Source organism: Conger conger, chromosome 4, assembly GCF_963514075.1.
Source record: "Conger conger chromosome 4, fConCon1.1, whole genome shotgun sequence".
Taxonomy (NCBI): Eukaryota; Metazoa; Chordata; class Actinopteri; order Anguilliformes; family Congridae; genus Conger; species Conger conger.
The window spans coordinates 71,167,477-71,191,955 of NC_083763.1; the positions used below are offsets into that span (position 1 = coordinate 71,167,477).

General features: G+C 45.3%; 1 protein-coding gene across 1 annotated transcript in view; it reads right to left on the reverse strand.

Annotated features, from left to right (window-relative positions):
- gmds (GDP-mannose 4,6-dehydratase) overlaps positions 1-22,782 on the reverse strand; it is a 283,922-nt gene extending 261,140 nt beyond the window's left edge. Inside the window, 1 exon segment of the mRNA XM_061239608.1 lies at positions 22,540-22,782. Within this exon segment, the coding sequence (XP_061095592.1) occupies positions 22,540-22,626 (87 nt within the window). The 5' untranslated portion in view covers positions 22,627-22,782.
- Between the last annotated feature and the right edge of the window lie 1,697 nt (positions 22,783-24,479).

Sequence of the window (24,479 nt, forward strand, 5' to 3'; positions counted from 1 at the left end):
CCACTGTTGTAACGTGTGGTTATTCGCGTTACGGTCACCTTCCTGTCAGCTTCGACCAGTCTGGCCCCTCTCCACCGACCTCTCATTTCTTCCTGAAAAAATAATATATATTTAACAAGAGTATAGCAAAAGAAAAAAACGAAATGAATCGGGTGCATCTGAATTCGAAGTGCTGCTCAGCGCGTGTCCGAGAAACTACGGTATCACAATCGCCTAATAACGAACAGCTTCCTTTAGCAGAAATAGTGTCTCTATTTCCAACTAAGATCCTCAACGTCTCACGCGGCCACGCCTCAGCTGCGATGCGGCTACGGCGCTTTTGTTCCCTAGTGACTCAGGCAGCGAGGTGACGTGTGGGGAGGGATGTTGACACAGTTGTCTGTCATCGGCCTCAGCACTCTGAGTGGCAGCTGGCCAGCGATCCATCTCCTCATTCTCTCAGCCAATCACATCACACATGCCATGTGAGATGTAGGCTATAACACGCATAAACAGGGCTTAGAGGTAAACATATTTTGGCAGGTAGGCCGGATTACACAACCCCAGCACACACACACGGACACACACGCACACACATACACACAAAGCTTTCTGTCCCCGGTGTTTTTACCAGGGTACAATATGCCAACATTCTTCCAAGCGTGAAACTCAACCACCCAATTACCCACAGGCAATGCCATACCTGCCTGCAAGGTGTTCTGGGGGAGGGGTGTGCCAGGGGTGGGGGGGGGAAGGAGCCTCAGTGAATGGGTTTTTAGTTGGGGGGGAGGAAAAAAACACACGAGACACAACGCACTCACCAAACCTGATGAGAAACGGCAACAGAAACGTTCTGAGCAGTGGCGGTTTGTTCAGGACTGATCTCACGACTGTGGAGCGCCCCGCAGAGGCACACCGCGACACAGCCAGTTTTGGGCTACCCACGATCCTTCACAGGGCGTTTACTCTTCCTCCTCAGTGGCAAGAGCACAGCACAGGTTTTTGTTTTGTTGTTTTACCCCCCCCCACCGCAGGCCAAATCAAACTCTGCTCAGACGGCGTTTCGGCGCGTACGCGTAGCTGCGCTTACGTACTTCCGCGTACGCCATGTTTATTTGCTTAGCAGGCCGGCCGCATCGGAGGATACTTTAACGTAGCGCGGCGCACATTTCTGCATGTTCTACATTTGTACAGCTGCGTATCTACTGAGGCAGGGTAAGTACCGCGCTCGGGGGTACAATAGCAGTGCCCCGCCGGGGAATCAAACCCGCAGCACCGCTCTCCGGCCGCACAGCGAGGAACTCTCCCCACTCCCAGCACTGACGCTTCACTGTGGAAAACGTGCCGTCGATGATTACAAACTAGAAATGTAAATGCATTAATTACGCTGAAGCACAACACTACATCAAGCACTCAATCGTGCTGGATGAATAAACATTAGCACAGATTTATAGGTACGTAAAATATACATTAATAAATTATAAGTGCATTTGAGTATCATATATACCAATTGCAATTATTACGGTTACAATATGCACAGCAGGTCAATTTTATTATGACAGGATATGACATCTACGATATCCCACCCAGGCGTACACCACGGATCAAAATGTGAAATGTGAAAAAATAATATTGACATATTTTAATATTAAAAGTTATTACATATATTGTATATAAAAAGTATTTTAAAAATGCTTAATGGATGTACAGTTCATTTAAGTTAGACTAGTTCAGAAAAGCCCAAATTATACTTTGAAATCATTATGACACCAATTATTACTATGCTATTACTATACTGATTATTACTATGAAACAAAAAGTATTACTATTATATACTGTAATCCCAAGTGAAAGTGCAGACTTCTCACAGGTAATATTTATGAGAAAAAAAGGGCACAAACAACCGCTTAAGAGGGAGAAACTTTGGCGGAGAAAATCAAAAGGCTCATTCCGAGAAGAACGAACAAAGTTGAGGAACCGCCACCCCATGTCGCCCCCTGCTGGCAGAAGGCGTTAATTACAGGGCACGCAGCAGTAATCACAGCACAGGATATTAGCTGTAACTGCATATGCCCACATAAGTCTTATTTGCTTTTCCTGAAGGAGGCTGGGCTCCCATGGAGATTAAGCGGCCTGCAGACAGGAAGGGCCGACCGCACCGAAGGCGAGGGGAACGTCGCTGGGCTTCGGCAGGAGAGAAACGGCACAAGAGAGGAAGCAAAACAAGAGCCTCGCATATTTACAACACCGGCAGCAGAAAGGGGCTGAGATAGAGCGACAGGAGGAAGAAAAGGCAATGATCTGTCGGTCTGGTCGGTCCAGCAGTAAGAAAAATACATAAGTGAGCACAATAAGCACAGCAAGTAAATTAAGAAAAGTTAGGTACAGTAAGTATAGTAAGCACAATAAGGCAAGTAAGGTAAGTCAGGAAGTATGTAAGTAATTAAATGGCACTAGAGAGGAAGCTAAGGTCGTACATATTTAGAACGCAAACAACAGAAAGAGGCAGAGTTAGAGCAACAGGAGGACAGAAAAGCATGGTTCTGTCTGCTTGTTTGTCCGGCAGTCAAGTAAGTACAGAAAGTAGCTAAGTAAAGCAAATGGTACTAAACAGGAAGCTGTATTTTCAACCCCAACAGCAGGAAGAGTTAGAGCAACAGTCAAGAAGTACAGAAAGTTAAGTTAAGCAACTAAAAGGCACGAGTTAAAGCAACTGAAGGAAGTAAAATCTGGGTTCTATCTGTCTGTTTGTCCAGCAGTCCAGTAAATAAAGTAGTACATGAAATAAGTACAGTTAGTACAGTCAAGTAAGTAAAATGGCACTAAAGAGGAAGCTAAAAAAGAGCCTACAGTCAGTCAGTCAGTCAGTCAAGTCTGTCAGTCTTTTTGTTTGTTTACCCCTCTGCCTGCCCGTCTGTGTAGAAAGCCAAATCGAACAGCTTGTTTAATTAAGCGGGGATAATTGAGCGGGGATGGAAGGAGGGATAAAGAAAGGGGAAGAGAGAGATGGAGAGGTGAAAGCCGTGGAGCTCGTTTGTCGGAGGGAGAGATGGAGAGCCCTGGACCTCCGGGTTGGGGCTAATACCCCTGTGAGACACAGCGTGACCCCGGTCAGGTTACCCCGCTCATTGGGGGGGGGGGGGGGCTCTCGCTCACTGCAGCTGTAATAACAGTAGGCAGCGGGGGGAGGGGGGGGGGGCTCCGGAGAGTTAACTATCATGGGTGGCTATGAGGAGGAGGAGAACCTTTTGTACCGTCCTCTTCGGCAGCACCACGCAGCGCGCCCCTAGTCCCCTCCACGGTTCGGTTAGGCGCTGGAACGCCAGTTACACCCCCCCCCCCCCCCCGATCACTGACAGTGCACCCCCGACACCCATCACCCAGCCCCAACCACGGCTGCTGCTCCGCTTTACTGGAATAAATCTCACCTTCTTTCCCTCTAGCCATCTCTCCTGTGTGTGCGTGTGCGTGTGCGTGTGTGTGTGTGTGTGTACATGTGTTCTTGTACACTTCAATCAGTTTATTTAAATAGCGTTTGTTAATCCGATTTCGACAGCCCAGAGAGGCTTCAGTCCAGGCTGAAGCTAATGTAACATAATGAAGCCAAATAAGAAAACCACAGAGGCGCGAACTCTACAGACGCACCACATTTTTCCTCTCCTGAACAGGCAGTTTTTCAGGGCCAGAGCAGGGTAGCCGTCACAGCGCTAACACGCTAACACAGCCCCTCCTCCCACCTCCCAGCCAAGGGTCGTTAGAACATTCTGCCATTTCACTGCTCTGTTTTTCTGGGGGGGGGGGGGGGGGTCCGGTGTAATTTAGAGAAAAGAACGGGAGGGTCTCTCGTTTGGGCCTGCCAGCATTCGCCTGGCCTTCCATCACTGGTGTCCTTTAATGCCCGGGCGGGTAACTGAGCCTCATACAGGGACTCCTGCTCTCTCCATAAATAATCCACACTCTCAATTAAATGTCAGACTAACACACAGATATTTGGAATGATGATATGAGAGAGTGTGTGTGTGTGTGTGTGTGTGTGTGTGTGTGAGAGAGAGAGAGTGTGAGTGTGAGCATGAGTGTGAGTGAGAGAGAGAGAGAGAGAGAGAGAGAGAGAACACTCTTGCCATCGCTCAGGATAAGAACGACAATTACACAAATTCCAAGCCTCCTGAATCAAACTGCCAGACGATATGGTGGGAACTGTATCAGAAAGATACGAGAACACTTTTAAAAAGGAAGAGACCGTGAGATAGCACGAGAGAGACCGTCACTGATTGAGGCGTTTCTCCATTCATTCCTGTTTTGACCAGTAGCCACCATCCACCCCATACCGCCAGTGCCCAAGACCAAAAGTAAAAACACCCATCCCATCAGCTGTGCAGTCGGCCCCCTGGCCCCCGCCCAGACCCTGCAGGGAGCACATTGGGAAGGTCTGTTCAGGCCTCTCACCAAACCCAGGATCACAGACCGGGGCGGTGCAGAGATGTCAGACAGACACGACCGCTCCATTAGGCTGACAGGCCCATTCATCACCTGCAAGCTTAGTATCACACACACTCACATAACCACACTCACACACACACACACACTCACATAACCACACTCACACACACACACTCACATAACCGCGCGCACACACACACACTCACATAACCGCGCGCGCACACACACACACACACACACACACACACACACAATCACATAACCGCACACACACAGACACGCACGCATGCGCACACACACACTTTCTCCACTTGGCATAGCCTAATCGATCACACACACTTGACCTAGCTCAATGTCTCTCACACAGATTCTCCACTGGGGATAGTATAATGTAACCCAATGTCCAACACACACACACACACACACACAGAATGAAAAAAAAAAAAAAAGACAGATCTGCTGTCTAGACACTCAATTTAAAAATCACAAATGCCTGCTCAATCTCTATTAAAGAATACAGAGTCCAGAGTCCATGCTTTCTTTCCCCACATGGGCTTTTACAGAGGGAAGGGACGATATCTTATTCATTATGCCACAGACGTAAATAAGGCCTGGCTGTTTAGTCTCACTTCCAACTACGTGACGAAACAGCACTACAAGTGCACAATAGCGCACCGTAAACGACTTCCCGTCTCGCATTCACACACTGAGGCACGGGGGGGAAACCTAAACAGCATTTACAGAGACGGTACAACCCTCAAGCTCTGTGTGTGTGTGTGTGTATGCATGCGCGTGTGTGTGTGTGTGTGTGTGTGTGTGTGTGTGTGTGTGTGTGTGTGTGTGCACGCGTGGGTGTGTGTGTGTGTGTGTGTGTGTGTGTGTGTGTGTGTGTGTGTGTGTGTGTGTGCACGCGTGGGTGTGTGTGTGTGTACCTGCTCAACCAATCACGTCTTCAGAACCATTAAACGGAGACTTAAAAGCACTTATTTTCTGAGATACATATAGCCTACAAGTTATGTGCAACACAATGCATACCTATATAGATATTCTGATTCATTGTTCGTTGAAGTTCATTGACAAACTCCCACTACTCACATTATTAAATTCATAAAATTCAACTTGCTACCAAGGTAAAGTGCAGTACGGTTGAACTGCATTTGGGGCCAAATCCGACTTTCCGTGATTAACTGCAAGAGAAACAGGCTCACAAAGACCTGCAGGTACGAATCACTTGTGACATTAATAAAAATACTGTCAGACAAGCCAGGAACTGACTGTGTTGAAAACCCATTTATTTTGGCATATTTGTATTTTTATTGCTTTATTTTAATGAAATCACACCATGGCACTTGGCAAAAATGCAAAAATCAAGCAGAGATTCCTAAAATCAATCTGGCATATTAATTAAGCCTGAAGCAATATTTAAAATGGGAATTAGGAAGAGTACCACTGACTAAAGGCATCACCCTTTAGTCAGAAAGATTTTCACACATTTTAAACTGCACTATTGGAGCACTGTAACCTATAATTCAAGGTCGGTGGTTCAAGCCCCAGTGCAGCCACAATGAGAGCCAGCTCGGTTGGGCATTTGAGCAAGGCCCGTAACCCTGCATTGCTCGAAGGGCATTGGGTCCCTGCTTTGTCTAATTAACTGTAAGTCACACTGAATAAAAGCGTCAGCATCAGCTTGAAGGGGACTGGTCCCTGCTCAGTCTAATCAACTGTAAAATCATCAGCTAAATAACCAAAAAAATGTTTTATCATTGGACATGATGCACAGTCTGACCAGCAGGGGTCACTGTCCCCAACGCGGGACAGTGACCCCCTTGTATGTGAAAACTACTTGCCGAATAAAGTGATTGTGATCGTGATTGTGACTGCGAGGAGCAAGCGGAGTGACAGTTGGGCAGATAGCACAGCCTCCTCTCGCTGTGTGGCTCAGGGGCCACGCCTCCACAGCTGGAGTGAACCGGCTCCGTCTGCAAAGCTCACTCATCACATTTACAAAAAAGAAGAAAAAAAAAAGAAGTTATGTCCCACACTAAGACACTAACCCTCCGGGGTTTCTGCAGACACAAATTAAGAAAAGATGTCGAGAGACACCGGAGGTGCAGTGTCAAAAGCTGCTACTTATTTTATCCGCTCAGACCTTCAAATCTCGTTCCGAGACCGAATCAATCTTCGGGAATGAAAACGGACAGATTCTTTGTTTTATTATTATTATTTCTGGCAATACAGGCGCGCGTACTCCTGTCCAGAGGTGACCAAAGGTCGTTACCCAGATGGCATTAGCAGCAGACGTTACTTCAAACACATCTTTCATGCGCGGCGAGGTGGTGTGGGAGAGGAGCCAGCAGGACCAAGCCCCCTGCCCCTCGCCCCGGTTCCACGCGTTTAATCCTGCGACCCAGGACGTCTCAATCCCCCTGATTTATCACACAATACATCAGAGCCCGCCCACGTAACTCTGGCCAGAAGGCCCCCACTGCGGGAGTTTATGGTTTAATACGGACAGTAAAACACTGCGCTAAGGAGCCCCTCCGCGAAACACAAGTCAGCAAGCACACTGCCTGCCCGACACCTCGCACATCTGCCCCTAGTGGCCAAACGCAGTAATTACTGACGCTGGGAAAACTGGAAACCAGTAGAGAGAAAAGCAACATGGTAGCCGTTCACAACTCACCAAAACCGGTAGAAATTGTCTGTACATTTTTAACTGAAAGAACTTGTTACTTTATTACTACTATTACTACTATTATTATTATTATTATTAAAACAATAATTAGAATTTACTGAAAGTAACTTCATTATTTTAGCACCTTTTTGTTACAGGCATTCATGAAAGGGATCACTGCCATTCTCACGGCAAATTTTGACTGTAAAGCATTCTTAACTCAATACCCACCCCCGCCCCAAAAAAACCCCCCAAAAAAACCAAACCTCTGTACCAGCTCATTTCAGAGTACCTGAGGGACCTCCCAGCAAAACCCAAAACTGTCCACCAAACTGCCTCAGAAACGCACAGTAAAAATGCCAGGATATATATAAACTGCACAGCTGCCCTGTTTTAGTCACAATGTCCATATTCAAAGTGTCAGAGGGAGCAGTCCCACACGTCTCTGTGCCTTTCAGTCTGGGGGGGCTGGAGCGTGGGGGGGGGGGGGCTCCTGTGAATGCAGAGCACTGAAATGGCTTTTCCTGTGGAAAAAGGTGAGAGGAAACATTTTTCCTGGTAAAAACCTCCAGAGGATGTATGTATGTGTGTGTGTGTGTGTGTGTGTGTGTGTGTGTGTGTGTGTGTCCTCTGAGCACGTTCTCTGAGCTGCTCTGTGTACTATCCGCAGTGCTCCACTTCAGAAGCCCTTTAAACTACATTTCCGCAAGCGTTTTAAAGACTCGCAGCAGAAATGAAAGGAAAGGATTATTAAAAACAAAACCACCAAAAAAGAAAAAACCCACACTAACAAACATAACATTCATATCAGAACATAAAGGCACATTATGAGGGGAATAGGCCACTCAGCTCAGCGAGGCTCACCTTTGGCCCACAGTCTAGAGCGGATACAGTACGATGCTCACACCTCGAGGGGCTTTGCCTCTGGAGACCTGCTTCATACAGTACAGACCCTCCAAAATAACCTTCAGTTAAAATACATTTCACCCATTTCACATATATTGTGCCAAATACAATCAACAGACGGTATAACGCATTACATACTGTCCCAATCAGCTGACTTGATTATTATAAATGTTTTTATGCAACCGATACATTTAAGAAAAGGTAACATGTGCGAAACATATTTCCAACCGCCCAATCATAACCAGGCTACAGACAGCGCTGAAAACAGGCAAACGGGCGACGGTGGAAATGCCTTTCCAGGGTTACGAGAGGAAGCCATTATATATCCTGCCGAAACGCATTGCCTCCACGAACAATGCTCCGGCTCACCTTCCCCACTAACATTTCAAATGCCTTTCATTCATTCTTGAAACGTGCTCATTGTATGACATAGAACGCCTAAAACATTGTTTATTTTTCTTTCATCTCTCTGCAGAACATAGAATGAATATGAACATTGAATTGCATGTTATAATAAAGTGTAAAATAAAGTTGTGTGTAAAATAGAGTTATCATCGTTACTTTGTACTTCCATAATTATAACGATTACAACTGCTATGTTTTGCACTTGCTGCACCACCATTTTAATGTTAAAATGCCGATTACAGTTTGTTCTCCGCTCACTCTTCCAGCTGTGAAGATTGACCGTTTCCATCAGAATTCTGTGTGAACCTCCCACAATGCTTTGCGGTGCAAACTGGCTCGTAACATCAGCAAACGCTACCGGAATGGAAACTGCCTTTGATCAGGCAGCCGCCAGAGGGGATGTGGGAAGGTGGCTCATGAAGCAGGGTCAGAGGACGGCTTTGCCCCCACAAGTGGGTGCACGCGCACGCACACGCACACACACACACACACACAGACACACACACACACAGATGTAAATATTAACCAGATGGAGAGCAGTCTCTGGCTGGATAAATACCACACGGAAAAGGCAAAGTCACAGGAGGACAGCTAATGAAGCTAACGGGCACCTGCGTGCCGTGTTAAAGGTGGACTCCCTCAGAAACCTCGGACGTGTGTGTTTTAGGGAGGAGAGGGGGAAAAGGGCGGGGTGCCGTGATGAACAGCATCAATTAGCAGTTCTGTTCCTCAGATGGATCTGTCAACAGTCTGGCCGAAGACCAGGGCTGAGGGGGGAGACATCTAACACCTCCAGTCTGCCCTTTTTGAGAGGTGGGGGGGGAATTAAAAAATTCAGGAAAGGAGAGCAGGAGGTGGGGGGGGTGGGGGGAGGAAAAAGGCACAAGTTTAGAAACAAGAAGTGTTCAGTGCTCCTCAGACGGCGTGCACCACGGCTCCCACACTGGCCCCACTGTGCTCCCGTCTACTGAAACCTGGCACTCGGTCTAGAAAAAGTCAATAACAGGAAGTCAATCATAACTGCCCTGGTTTCCGTTAAGTACAGCACTTTCAGCGGGCCGGGCCAGCCGAGTTTTCGTGCGAGACGAGGAGAAATAACCAGCTCAGGCTCCAATCTGGAGGTCCACCGAGTCACAGCCATTTCTGCCCCTTTTAATGCCTCTTCTTTTTCAAATAAAATGGTACATTTTATATTACTACCGCAAAAAAAAAAAGTCCTGTGTGCAATCTAAACTGCCAACGAAAGCAATAGCTCACATACCCAGGCAGGTTGTGTGTATTCACAAGAGGATAGTTAATTTATACAGGACTCACAACACCTGAGCAGAAAATAGACCCACTTTGTGATTGTTTCCAACGATAAAAAAAAACTATTTTTTAAATCACGCTTGCAAAAGTACATGAGTAAGAAATCACGCTGTAAATCATTGGTGCATCCGTCCCACCAAGGAGGGTCCCAAACTGTTTTGTCTGTGAACTTCTGCAGTCATAAAAAGGGGTCTATGTCTTTTGACAGTCCTCAGCAGCCCAGGCTGGCAACGGAGGGTGTTCCACACCACCCCGCTCCAATGGGAAAAACTCCTGGGGTTTTTCGCCAAAACACACTAAACCCAGGTGGGTACCTGTGATCAACAGGGAGGATCTGACATCAGTACGGATTTTCAGTGAGGAGTGCCAGGTAGGTGCGTCGATTGCTGAGCTCACAGAATAAGGCAGAAAAGTAATTCACAAACGAGATCGCAAAGTCGGCAATTCACATTCCAACAGCCAAAATCAAGACATGCGCGTAGCACATTGTATTTGTTGCTCCGGTGAGTCACACACCCCCCCCCCCCCCGCCCATCCATTAAAACTCATTAACTCGCGTCCCCCACCGGGTGTCCCCGTGCAGATTGGGAGAGGGCCAAAGGTCACAAAACCACGAGGGAGATTCGGACACACCTGTGCTGTTCAGGTGATGTGGCAGCAGAACCCCGGCAGCCACCACTGCCCCTCACCACGCTAAACCCACCACAAACAGGGAGTGAATTCATCCCGGATCCTCACACCGGCCTCGCAGACTGCCTCCCTCTTGGGCTCATAAACTCCAGCGTGTAAACAAATAAACCTGGCCCAATGAAAGCGCTCGGCTCTAATTTTAGAGCTGTGATTCCTATTCCCCTGGACTGACATCATGGAGGTTGGGACCTAGAGCCAGGCACTTTCTCCGTTCTATTCCAGGCACCTGAGAAGTGACATATTCAAAAATTCCACCCCCTTAACTAGTCTGCACATTTACTGTACAATGTCTAATCTCTCTGCTGTTCAAGCTTAAGATGGAAATATTGCAGGAGAAAGTATACACACAAAGCAACAAACAAAGTTAAAGTTCAGGATTTTTCTTTGCGTACCAAACAGTAAATGGTTGGCATGTATATAGTGCCTTTATCCAAAGCGCTGTACAATTGATGCTTCTAATTCACCCATTCATACACACCAACGGCGATTGGCTGCCATGCAAGGCAACTATGGTATGGACTAATTTGACTTTAGGTGAATTACTGTGGGACAGCACTCGAGACACGCAGAGCTTAAGTTGAATCTGAGAGGAATCACTCTGTCACACTCAATACTGCAGAGGGAGGGCAACACACACTGGAAGAGCTCAGCCACTCACATCCACACACCCCCTCCATTTCTACACTTTCCACAGCTTCATGCTGGAAAAATGACCCTTTAAGCACAGACAAGAATTAAAAAGAGGATACCATTAAGTCCAAAGATGTCTGGCTTTGAGTATGAGTAAGAACTTAAACTAGCTATGATTTTTTTTGTCTGGACAGAGTGAAAACGTTTGCCACAAACATAAACAGACCAATATACTGAGCTATCGTTACAGAATGTAGAATATAGGAGGCTACACATGATGCAAAGACTACATATGAGATTTGCAAACAGTGCCCGATATGCTATGCGCGACGCAGTGGCGGCTGGTGGCCATTAAACTGGGTGGGGCGCCACATAACCCTACAACTCTGACCAACAGATCTAATATAATTAGACAGCGAAAGATGTAAATAAACCGACAAACAAGGAATCACAAACCATCGCGAATTGTTCTCACAAAGACAAGATACAGCAAGACCCAAGACGTTAATAATTTCACTCGGTTACATTACTTAGCCATGGTCTGGGGAAATACTCGATTGGATAGATGGTGATTAACTTCGTATAGTCGTTCAAAGTTTGGCAGGTAATCGAAGTCAAGTCTAATCACCACTCTAAATTCATACGCTGCCCACGGTTTGCTCCAATAAAGTTTGCTGGTGTGCCAATAAAGCTATTTGCATTTAAAAATTGTGAACTTGCATCTGATATAAATTAATGGTTCTGTAAAGTACATTAACGTTACATTGACATATTAGCCAGCTCTCTTAATGTGTTGCTAGTTTGCTAATGTTATATAACGTCCTGAAATGGTTGTTGGTAAATGGACAACTCAACTAGCTATAGTCTTTCCCTTTATTGGCTATCACCAGCACAAAACAGAGAAGCTGGGTATGTTGGCTAGTGTGTGATTTTTGTGTGATGATGTGTGGCCAAACACTATTTGGCCCTTTTTACAACACCGGTGTAACATTTTAAGGTGGACCGGGAATTACGAATAAGAGGTTGCAAATAAGAAACCAATTTCAGCCTCGTTTAAACCCTTTAAGTTAACCAAGATACATTTTAAAAAAAGAAAGTCAAAACCGGAATTAGTCATCTAGCTAGCTTCTCTATTTTGAACAGAACATAACCAACAAATCCAACCATAGAAACATGCTGTAACAGTAGCCACCTTAGCAGGTTGAAGTAGGCCTAGTTTAGTGCCAGCAAAAAAATAAAAATAAAAAAAAAGTTGTATTTTGAAGGCGAATTGGCCAAACATAATAACGACCCCGCTTATATTTCAATCGTTGATAAAATACCTTTTTTACAAGTTTGTATCAACATGCAGTAGCCGACAGGCTAAGGACTAACTACCCGGGCTAGCTTGCCACCTAGTCAAGGAAATATACTCAGTAGGGAAACATAAAAAAAAAAAAAAAATTTTAAACTGAACGGTATCCCTAGTTAACATTTAAAATGCAAAAAAACGCTTCCAATGTTGTAGCCATCTTTCATTCCTTATTTAGGATAGTTTTCAAAATGGCAGCCCTCTTGTAAGGCCCATCTTGGTTTTCTATCCTGACTCTTGCTCTTGTCATGTTTAGCAATGTCGGCTATTTCAACAACATTTTACATCTTCTACTTTCCAGTTACCTTTTAGGCTACACAAAATATTAAAATAGTGTGCTGAAGAAAAGACAAGCAAATCCAGTCCATACATTTCTCTATCATGCTTTATTTTTCTCCGACCCGACAGGAAGTGTGTGGGGGCGGGACAGGAAATGAGGGTAGGTCTAATAGATGAGTGCTAGGGGTTGCTGCCAATGGTCGCTGTTCTAGCAAAGGCACTAAGTGGGAATAGAATGCCTATTGGCCAGGGGCGCTAAAATGTACGCCCTGCCAGGTTTCCATCAGTAGCCAATTAGTGTGGCACAAATACATAGCCCAAAGAGAAAGCATGCCCCTTCAATTGAACAGCCAAGCTATGTCTCAAACCGCATACTTCCTTACTCATAGTGCGCATAACTAGCATGCATCCATCTTGGAGTGCTAGTCCAAGTACTGTACTAATTGTAGCATAAATGCCATCGGCATTTGGTAGTTACGTCAGAGGTTGAAGGTAACAGGTCAGATGTCGCCACGAAGTGTGTCCCATTAATTAAAAACTACGGTGCTTTTAAAGTGCATTGGCTTTAGTGTTCCCAAGTGCGAACAGGACCGGAAGCAAGAGCCGTGCCCAAATGAGAGAAAAAAGGAAACTGACTTAAAATAGCCTATTATTATGTGTTTATGTAGCCTATGTACACCATTTTATGTCTGGTAAATCGGCGATTTGGCGGACAGAAAAGCCAGTGTGTTAGATGTTATAAATATTTTAATGAAAAAAAATATTCCTTCACTGACGGATCACGGCGTACACCACGCCCTATGGGCCCCTATTGACCGGCCGCCACTGGTGAGAAGGCTACTGCAGTTGTTCAGCTGGAACCACCACCGAGCGTAATCCTTCATTTCAGGCTGTCCCGGCCTTGTTAGCCGGACGAAGACGACCAAGCCAAGAGCAACAAATACAGTCAGCGCCTGACCCCGGCCAAGCCGGAGCAACGAATCGCAAGTCAGACGATACTACGGAATGACAAACCATTACAGTCCACATAAAACCGTGAAGCCTGCCCGGCGTCCCCGCTGCGAAAAACTGTCAGGGCGCGGTAAGATACGGCGACGAGGAGTCACCGCAAAGACAAACACAGAGAGCCGAGACCAGGCTAGCTCTCCGAAGGCTTGGGACTGCGCAGAACAAAGAGCTCTTCAAAACATCTCATACCAGGGGAGGATCGTGCTTGTTCAGTTATGGAACACTGCTTTCCCGAACCTGAACGGACCCGAACAGAAATACATCCTATAATAATTCTAAACGTTTAAAGCTTGTGTGTCCAGCTAATTCATTATAACCAGCTGTAGACCAGTGCAATACACTTATATCAATGGGTAATGGAATCAGTGATTGATATGGTATTTTACAACTGCAGAAATCTGAATATGTTCCCCCAAATCATTCTGAGACACACAGACGCCGTGCTTGCTGGCACGTTTGACTTAAGGACGATTATAAACAGAGCCGTACATCATCAGCAACGGGACGAAATACCGGGCATATCACAGATAAATGTAACTTTAAACGGACAGGAATTATGGCCTTTGATCGTTTCATGCCTGTGAGTTTGCATCTCTTTGAGCGTCTCCGTTCCCGGATCAGGGTCAGGAATTTCCACTGGGCTGAGACGTGCTGTGCTCTGCTCACGGGCCTCAGTGACACCAGCTTCTGCTGTGCTGCGTACCAGAGCTCACACACGACATCAAAGCGCCACCCTCTGGCAGAGAGGCAGAACTGCACCTGGCTGGTCATGCCGCCTACATAACGATGGTGATTTCTCCACCATCTGCTTGGCTGCTTCCTAACAACCATGGATGCAGTTTTCTGTAGAACCAAAAGGACTCAACACCAAACTATTATATTCACATTTAACATGAAATATTAAAGTCATTAATATTAACTTACTTTTAGTGTTTTGGTAATGTTGAAAACACATTGTTCTCTGTTGCTAGACGCACTAATGTTCTCTTAATGTGACATAATATCTGGTATACAATCAACACCCAGCGCTCCAAACTTTTTGGGGCGGGGAAAAAAGTATCTTGTCCATTTTCAGCATATTTACAAACATTCGCCGACAAACACTCACTCACTCACCATCTCACTCACACCATCTCACACACACACAGGCTCACACTCACTCACCATCTCACTCACGCTCACACACTCACGCTGATGCTCACATACACTCACTCACTCACACACCATCTCACTCACACCATCTCACACACACACACACACACACACACACACACCATCTCACTCACACCATCTCACACACACACACAGGCTCACACTCACTCACCATCTCACTCACACCATCTCACACACACACACAGGCTCACACTCACTCACCATCTCACTCACGCTCACACACTCACGCTGATGCTCACATACACTCACTCACTCACACACCATCTCACTCACTCACTCACACACACACACACACACACACACACACACACACTCACTCACGCTCACACACTCACGCTCATGCTCACATACACTCACTCACACACACACCATCTCACTCACACCATCTCACACACACACACACACACACACACACTCACTCACGCTCACACACTCACGCTCATGCTCACATACACTCACTCACTCACACACCATCTCACACACACACACACACACTCACACACTCACACACTCACACTCACACTCACACTCACACTCACACTCACACTCACACTCACACTCACACTCACACTCACACTCACACACACACACACACTCCAGTTCCACAGCTCTGTCAGTGGTGTACAGTGACGTGGAGTTGGCGGAGGGGCTCGCTGGGAGAGAGAGAGAGAGCACAACGAGGTCCCAGCGGGCAGGTTAACTGGCAGGACAGCCCATGTTTCTGCGCCAGTTTCCCTGGATACCGCCCTTGTTTTGGGCTGGGAAAACTGCGTTTTCCGAGCAGTCCAAACGGCCCAGGTAGAGGGTCTGGCCCTGTGACTGAAGGAGATGATTTCCCATGACTCAGTCTCGGACAGCTCCACCACCATCCCGCCTCTCCAGAGACCCGGGGCCCCCAAAAACCGAGCTTAAACTACACCAAAATAAGGCCCTGCACTCACATAATTACACATTTCAATATCTTACACCTCCCAAGACTGAATCGTTCTGAAATCGATCCCACCCCCTACCCCCCCGACCTCCTGCACAATCCGCCAAGCGATTCCAGTTTGCTTTGTGTGAATAACGGATCACCCACACACTTTCTGGCAGGAAAATTGAGATCGGTTACAGATTTATTATTTTACTGGTCTTTCTCGGCCCTGCTCCACGGATTTTGATGAGAAAGTGAACTGCGGAGCTGTTCTTTGGGGCGTAACTTAACAAGCACCAGTGATCATAATCGTCCAACATTAAAATAATCAACAATTAAATCTAGGCATTACAGTTTCCGTCTACACCAGGGATCTCAAACTCAAGTCCTGGATGGCTGCTGTGCTGCTGGGTTTTGAGGTGTTAACTCATTGATTGGCTCAATGGTCTGCACACCTCATTTCCAACGCCTAAATTAGCTGCAGATTGGAAGTAAAATGACAAAAACCAGCAGAGACTGAGGCCCTCCAGGGCTGGAGTTTGAGACCCCCTGGTGAACACATTTCCACATGATCAAACTGAATCTTTATTCACATGGCAGCACAGTAGTACCGCAGCCACGGTTGAGGAATCACACTGCACAGTACATTTTTCAAGGCGCTTATGTCTGTATTATTTATTGTCATGCCACCCTGGTTGGCCTGTAGCATAGTAGTTAAGGTACATTACTGGGACCCGCAATGTTGGTGGTTCGATCCCCGGTGTAGCCACAGTATGATCCGCACAGCCATTGGGCCCTTGAGCAAGGCCCTTAACCCCGCATTGCTCCAGCGGAGGATTGTCTCCTGCTTAGTCTAATCAACTGTACGTCACTCCGGATAAGAGCGTCTGCCAAACGCCATTAATGTAATGTAATGCAAGTCACCAATCCATCACAGGGCACAGACACCATTCACTCACACACTCATACCTATGGGCAGTTTAGACCCTCCAATTTAACCCAGCTTGTATGTCTTGTGGGGGGGGGGGGGGGGGGACCGGAGTACCTGGAGGGAACCCAGGTGGGCACAGGGAGAATATCAACAGAGAACATCTACAGAAAGGCCCTGGCCAGGATCCGAACCAGGACCTTCTTGCTGTGAGGCGAAAGTTCTATCCACCCTGCTGCTATCACCAACCGATGTCAGGAGAACCAGTCGGTCTGACGTTTGTTCTGTAAAACATTAACCGAGTGCTGTTGTCGTGTCTAGGAAACAAGAGTCCAAATCTCCAATTTGTCGAAAAACATCTTCGCGAGGGAAAAGACACCACGGTAGCAAGCTCTTCAGGAAAATCAGACTTTATTTAGCACCAGTGCATAAAGCCGGACCAGGTTTTTCATAAACATGGACCTGAACTGTCATTTTTCCACCCATTTTATACACAGTTACTCCTCCTACAACTCCTCCTCAAACCTCATTGTGGCAAATCACCCACACTGTTCTTATCTTAACTCCTCCTAAAACATCAGCTGACTTGGCAGCGCTACCTTCTCGGTTCTGAAACCATCGTGGCGAATTGCCCTATTGATTAATATTACCGAACATTAACCGAGTGCGGTCACTGTATTTCGTGGAGGCAGCGTCACTCACCGTAAATCCTCAAATTGTGTCCGGGGATTCTATTTGAAGCCGGGCCTTGGATAATAGCCGGGGGCGTGGTCGATTCGGACAAATAAAGGCTGCCCCCAAACACAAGCCGGGGTAATATTGCCTACCAGTAGGGCTATCAGTCCATGAGCACTAGAAGATATTGTTTTGATTTAACTCAATGAAATAAAAGAGCTCTTCTTAATATTTTATATTGTTGGTTGGTTTAATACTGTTGCCAATGAAAAGTCGTTGTCCTACACCATGGGTCTCCAACACATTGCTCTCAAGCTACCAGTCGCTTGCCGCCCCCTTCTGAGTAGCTTGGCTGAAGTAGTATACATTTAAACACAATTGTTGCCGCGAGGCATTCCAGCCTATGAATTTAATAAAAAGTAAATCAGGCAAAATTTAAAATTAACTCAATTTAGGCTACTTGGCTACGCAATAAGGTTTCCATGTATTTACAGCACAGTGCACGTTCAATGAATGAATGAAAGCAGCTGCCTTGGCTCGCAACAGACGGGTGGAAATCCCGACACTCTTTCAACTACATAAAACTTTACAGTGAACCATCAAATACCCCCCAGATTTCAGTGCCCATCAGTCCCAACATTTAGCAATGGAATCAAACAGTCGAAAAGTAAATTAAATCCCAAACCAAAGCGAAAATCTTTTGATTGCCTACCGGTATGCTGCTCCAAACGAAACGCATGTCTCACAATAAAACACAGGAAGGAACACTAGGAAAAAAAGATCCTTAACTTGCTGTTATCTACGCTAATTTGTTATTGTTCATGAAGGCGTGTCTGGCAAGTTGTTATTTTATGGATTCTGGACTTGCATGTGATTTATTGTGTTTGAGAATATTTGCAATAAACTAAGTCTGTTAAGACTGACACTATGACTTACCAAACGGTGTCCCTGATTAGCCTACACTAATTGATTTCTGAACGGTTACAGGAAGTGTTGAACAGTGTTGGCCCACTTTAAGTGTAGCCTTTTACTTTATTTCTAAGAATAAAATTCTACAACAGAAGCCTAATAAGAAATAAAGGCCTGCCGCGCATACAAGCCTGCCCCAAATAAAGGCCTGTGCTTTGTGCAGCCTAAGTAAATAAAAGTCCCCGGCCACAATTTGAGGATTTACGGTAGGCTATATAGTGCCTTGACATTAGACATAAATGGATGCTCAACCAGCACTGTCCGGTCAGACAGGAAATAACCAGCGAGACTGAAGGGATACATATATATTCTGTAAAGCAGGGCTCTCCAACCCTGGTCCTGGAGAGCTACTGGGTCTGCTGGTTTTTGTTTTCACCTTAAAATCAGCACCCTGCTGAGACCCAGGTAACCAGGTGAGGTGAGTTAATTAATCAATTAGAGCAGTTGATTACAGTTAAGTGGAGAGTAACAATGAAAACCAGCAGACCCTGTAGCTCTCCAGGACCAGGGTTGGAGACCACCGCTGTAAAGTATGACAGGGGATGAGGCGGATAGAGAGTATGTGGCTACTCGCAACAACACAGACGGAGGGGCAACTGCGTGCTACCTGCAAACACAACAATATGTACAACAATACAACAAACCGATTGCAACAAATCAGAGTGGTTTTCTGTGACGAGCCGAGTCTTTAGATTGATTCTTACGAGTCAATGATTGACAGCACAGGATGGCCCCACCCACTTAGAGAATAGTGATGCTTCTCTTTGACATCATTCGTACAAAGGCAAAGGTGCCCCTTTTAACAACAGGAACACGGCCAAGCCAGGTGATCACACAAACAGGCCCCGAAACCATTCACCTGAACTCTCAACTGTGTCTCAGATTTCACTGAAGAGCCTATCCTCTCCATGTCACTCCACTCTCTCTTGTTCTCCTTGGATCCCGAGGCCAAACTATTTGTGCAGGCAGAAACATATGAGAAAGTTCCCCCTGTGTGCACACACACACACACACACACACACACACACACACCTATAGGGGCCCCTTGACCCACTAAAGCCTGGGAAAGTTCTCCGTCTGCCTGGGGCTGAACTCAAGTGAATAAACTATGAGCCGGCTCAGTTTCGGTGGGCCCCGGATACCACTCGATAGCATTCGCCACAGTCACGGCTACACATAGAGACCCACACAGGCTGGGACCCACACATGGGGCCACAAAGAAGGGGCCCCACACACAGGCTGGGACCCACACATGGGCCCACACAGAAGGGGCTCCACACACACAGGGACCCCCACACAGGCTGGGATCCACACATGGGACCTACACAGGAGGGGTACCACACACACAGGGATCTCACACAGGCTGGGGCCCAAACAAGAGGGGTACCACACACACAGGGACCGCACACAAGAGGGGGGGGGGGGCCACACAGGAACCCCACACGGGAAGGGACCCACACACACAGATACCTCACACAGGAGGGGACCCCACACAGACTCAAGCCTGCCCTGGCAAGGGCCCCTCTCAAACCACAGAGGCCTTCATTTCAGCCTTGTGTTATGAGACACGGCTGCTTATCCCCCATGTTTCTCTACAGCCAAAGGAACACATCACATAAAACCATAATACAGCATACATGGAATATACAGCAATAAATAAATGACATTCAAACAACCTACAATTCACAACCAAATCTCATTAAGCGTGTAGGGCCATGTGTATGGGAGTGTATGAGTGTATACAGTATGGTACTGTAGGGCCATGTGTGTGGGTGTGTAAGAGTGTATACAGTATGGTACTGTAGGGCTGTGTGTGGGTGTGTATGAGTGTATACAGTATGGTACTGTAGGGCCATGTGTGTGGGAGTGTATGAGTGTATACAGTGTGGTACTGTAGTGCTGCGTGTGTGCTGTACTGTGTGTAAATGTATGCAAAAACACTTCACCTCTGTGTGAGTGAATTACACAAATATATAAAAGAGAAAGGGAGGGTGGAATGTGCCATGCAAATCCAAAGCAGTAGTGTGGGCTGATTTCTGAGGACTTCTGAGCCTCGATGTGAATAAGTGCTGTCAGTCATGTGTTGATCACACCTAATCAGAATTCTGTGTGTTTCTGCGTGTTTCTGCGTGTTTCTGCGTGTTTCTGCGTGTTTCTGCATTTTTCCAGTATATGGCCCCAAAGATTGGTCTAGTCCACATGTAATGTCACAAAAAACATCAATTTATTTTATTGCATAGCCTTCCATCGTGATCCAAAGCAAACAAAACTATTTGTGCTGACATCTGTAACTTTGGTCACAATTTATTTGAAGTTATTAAAAAGAATCAGAATTTAATTAAAGCTCTATTTACGAAGACAAAAAAATTACCTAAATCAATAGATACGACCTCACCTGGATGTTAGCTGAAATGGACATTGTTTTCCAATCAAAGGAGCACACAGCTAAAGATGAATTGACAATATTTCCATGTCAAACAAGGGCCTAGTATAGTTATGCAAAAACCTTGAAACTTAATAAATACAATGGCAGTTGTACAATAAAACAATCAAAACTCCCCAATTTGTAATGTCAGTCACGACAGATTCCCCCTACATCCATTTACATTTGCAACTATGATGTGCGTTTGGGTCTACTGCTGGCAGTCAAACCAACAAAATGTATAACGTATAAAGACCAAAGGGCACTGAACACCACGGCAGTGTTTTCTCCCACCTTGGGGAACCTCCCTGGCCATTTATGAATACGGCACTACTCTAAGAACAAGTATGAGAGCAACAGAGTGCTGGAATCAACAATTGTACACTACTGAAGTGGTAAAGTAGGGTAGGGGATCCTCAGCCTTTCAAGTGTGTGTGAGTGGCTTTATGGGGAATACACAAGTTATCTTGCCTGGAGCCAGCTGTCTACACGTCAACAGGTGCAGATACCAGCTAAAGAGGAGGCATCTACTGCAAACCCCAAAACATTACATTACATTACATTAATGGCATTTGGCAGACGCTCTTATCCAGAGCGACGTACAACAAAGTGCAAAGTGCATACCCAAAACCATGGATAAGTGCGCTGAAAGACCTTAGAGGGAAGTACAATTTCAATTACTACCTGCACAACAAAGATAAGGACCAGGACCTATTTGATCATCAGATTTATTTCTTTTTTCTTTTATTGTAATACCGCAACACACAAATGTATGAACAAACCGCTTACCAAGCCAAACACTGCTTACCTAGCCAAACAAAACATTTTAATACACAAGTAAATATCACAGGTAAAGACAACAATGAATGTTTACAGGGAGGTAGGGAGGGACAGGGAGAGGTGCAGCTTGAATAATGATCAGACAATACAATGCTATTGGTGTGGTAACAACTCAATTTCCAGATTTATTCCGAAGGAAAATGAAGACACCCAGTTACACTACATGGCCTGTTTTTATCTGTTTTAGGTAAACTAACTAGATAATAATAATGTATTGCAGAGGGCTGGATAGGGGTTGTTATTATATCAATAACACCAAGTACACACCCATAACGCAGTTAAGTCTTAGTAAGCTTGTAAGTTTGCAAGTAATGACAAGCTATATTGTAAATCAGAAACCATTTTTTATGTCCTATTTGACTATACAGTCTGACAGCACTGAACCCATAATGTACACACAATGGCCGACACACAAGCCAACAGTTCGATTTTGGCACGGGTTCAGATTTCTCAACTCGAGTCACTGCAACAACCACTGTACACGTCACAAACAGAACGAGTGAATACGCAGGTCAAATGTCAGTGAAACGGATCCTTATCAGGAAATCTCAAGTTTTCATCCTGGTTTTGGGATACCTGGAACATGTTTTCGGCACATGGCATGTTGTCGTTCCCACAGTACAATGACAAATTGCACAATTACAAATGTACGCTGAAAATAAAAGAAATAAAGACATAACCTAACCTTACTAGGAAGCCGTAAGAATCGTGCTTTGCACATCTTACGAAATGCTGCAGTAGCATCCCCTGTAACTACAAAAAGGAGACTTGAAGCAGATACTTTGTAAGAACCACGACTGTCAGTCGCTCAACATGATATTGCATTTGCAATGGAAGAAGCTTTTTAGCAGACGACATGTTTCTATGTAATGGGGTGACATCTTTGCCCTGGTATTTAACGATGAATGCCATGGCGTCTTCAATGAGCTTGTTACTTCGAATAACTTACCTGTCCTGTGATGCCGGTGATGATAGCGACTCGCCTCTCCTTTCGCAGTTGTCCATTGCTTGAGGATGATTCTGCACATTGTGCCATTTCTGGAGTGTTTTTTTTTTTGTTTTTTTTCTAACGCGATAGCGAGTTCGTTTGTTCTTTCTTTATGCTGTTATGCCTGTTTGTTTCCTGATATTAGCCGGCAGACACGCTACATCTGAAATTGCGGCTGTGTCACACATCAGGAACAGAAGTCAAAGAGCCAATCGGGAAACAGCAAAGATCCCTGCGTGACGTCAAAAAAACCAGAAGAAGAGCAGTTTACGTGTTATCCTTCATGATCTATGACAGCGCCAGCTAGAGGTTTCTGAAATTCGGAGAATTGTAAAAATATATTCTTGAGCCGGCAGGGAATATTTTTGATTTAAAATAATTAAGCAAATGTAACTTGGCTTAAACTGTGCCGTTATTTGTGGATTCAGTCAATTTAATGTCATAGTCACAGACTCGCAACTTAACAGCTCCAACAGCTTCAGCGAATTTTTAGCTTTAATGGTTATTTTAGGCTCAGTTGAATAAACTGACTTCTTTTCAAAATGAATAAATATCAGAGTGCACAGCTGTGCCGATTAAAGGGCTATTGGCCTATCTGTGCCATACATATATTGCACATACAACTAAATACATTGCTTTTGGTAAATGTGGGCAGGCTGTATGTAGAAAACTGAAAAGTACCCACCTCTCAGTGCAGTGTATGTATGGGACATAGGTACCCTGGGGTATGGCATGTCCAGCAACCGAATTGCACATTTCAAATGCCGCTTGAGAACTGAAAACCATGAATGTATGTTTTCTTGTATTTATTTTTCATACAACCACCCTGGGGCCTGTTTCACAAAGCAGGTTTGTCAAGTTAGCTGGGTAATTGCACTGTATAAAACCCAGAACCCTCCCAAATCTGGAAAATGCTCTTAAGGGTGTCACTAGTGATGTTACAAACGATACCGAGGCTCCGAGGTGTGTGTCGACGGTGTACGTCAGTTTCCCCTGAAGCCCCGCTAGTTCGAGGTTTATATCGTTTTCAGAAAAATCACGTGACCGATGACAAATTAGGGCTCGTTGTGGAGAAGCACCTGACCGGTTTGGTATTTCTAAAGATCAATTTAAATTTAAATTCTAAAGATTCCGACTCATTATTACTCATATTATTTAAAAATACTCGAAAGAAATTGAATCAGTGGTTGCAAAGAGATTTGTCATTGAAAGGTAGACTCTTAATTACTACGGTTGAGGGAATATTTCTGCTCACATATGCTGCTCTTTCTTTACATCTTTATAGTGAAATCAGTAAAACTGTTGATCAGATGCTGTTTAACTTTATCTGAAAAAATCGTGATTTATTATGAATCTGGGGGGTTTAATTTCCTAGATTTTTCCACCCTAAATAATACCTTTAGCATAAAAAAGAAAAATCCTATTTCAATCTAGAATCTTATTCCCCATCACATTTCCTCTCATTTTGGTGGCCTGAGTTTTATCATAAGTTGTAAATATAATGTAGACAGACTCCCTGAAAAAAGTATCTGTATTCCATAAGCAGGTTCTTCTAGCCTGGTATTTCATATATAAGCACAACCTTTCACCACACAGGTATCTTATTTGGGATAATAGAGACATTTTGTTGAAGAACAAATAACTTTTCCTTTGAGAGATGGTTTCAGAATCATACTCTGCCTGTGAGTCAACTGTTCAATGAGGAGGGGCAATTGTTCACTCACCGAGAATTCTCATACAATTTCCCAGTAATCCCTGAGGAATTTGCTGTAGTTCTTAATGCCATTCTACCTTAATGCTTTTTAGGAATGTAGTTAGGCCTGCATCTAGAGACATATCTGGAAAGTTACTGGACAGTTGTTGATATCCCCAACCCAGCTGATTCCCCAGTAGTAATAAGG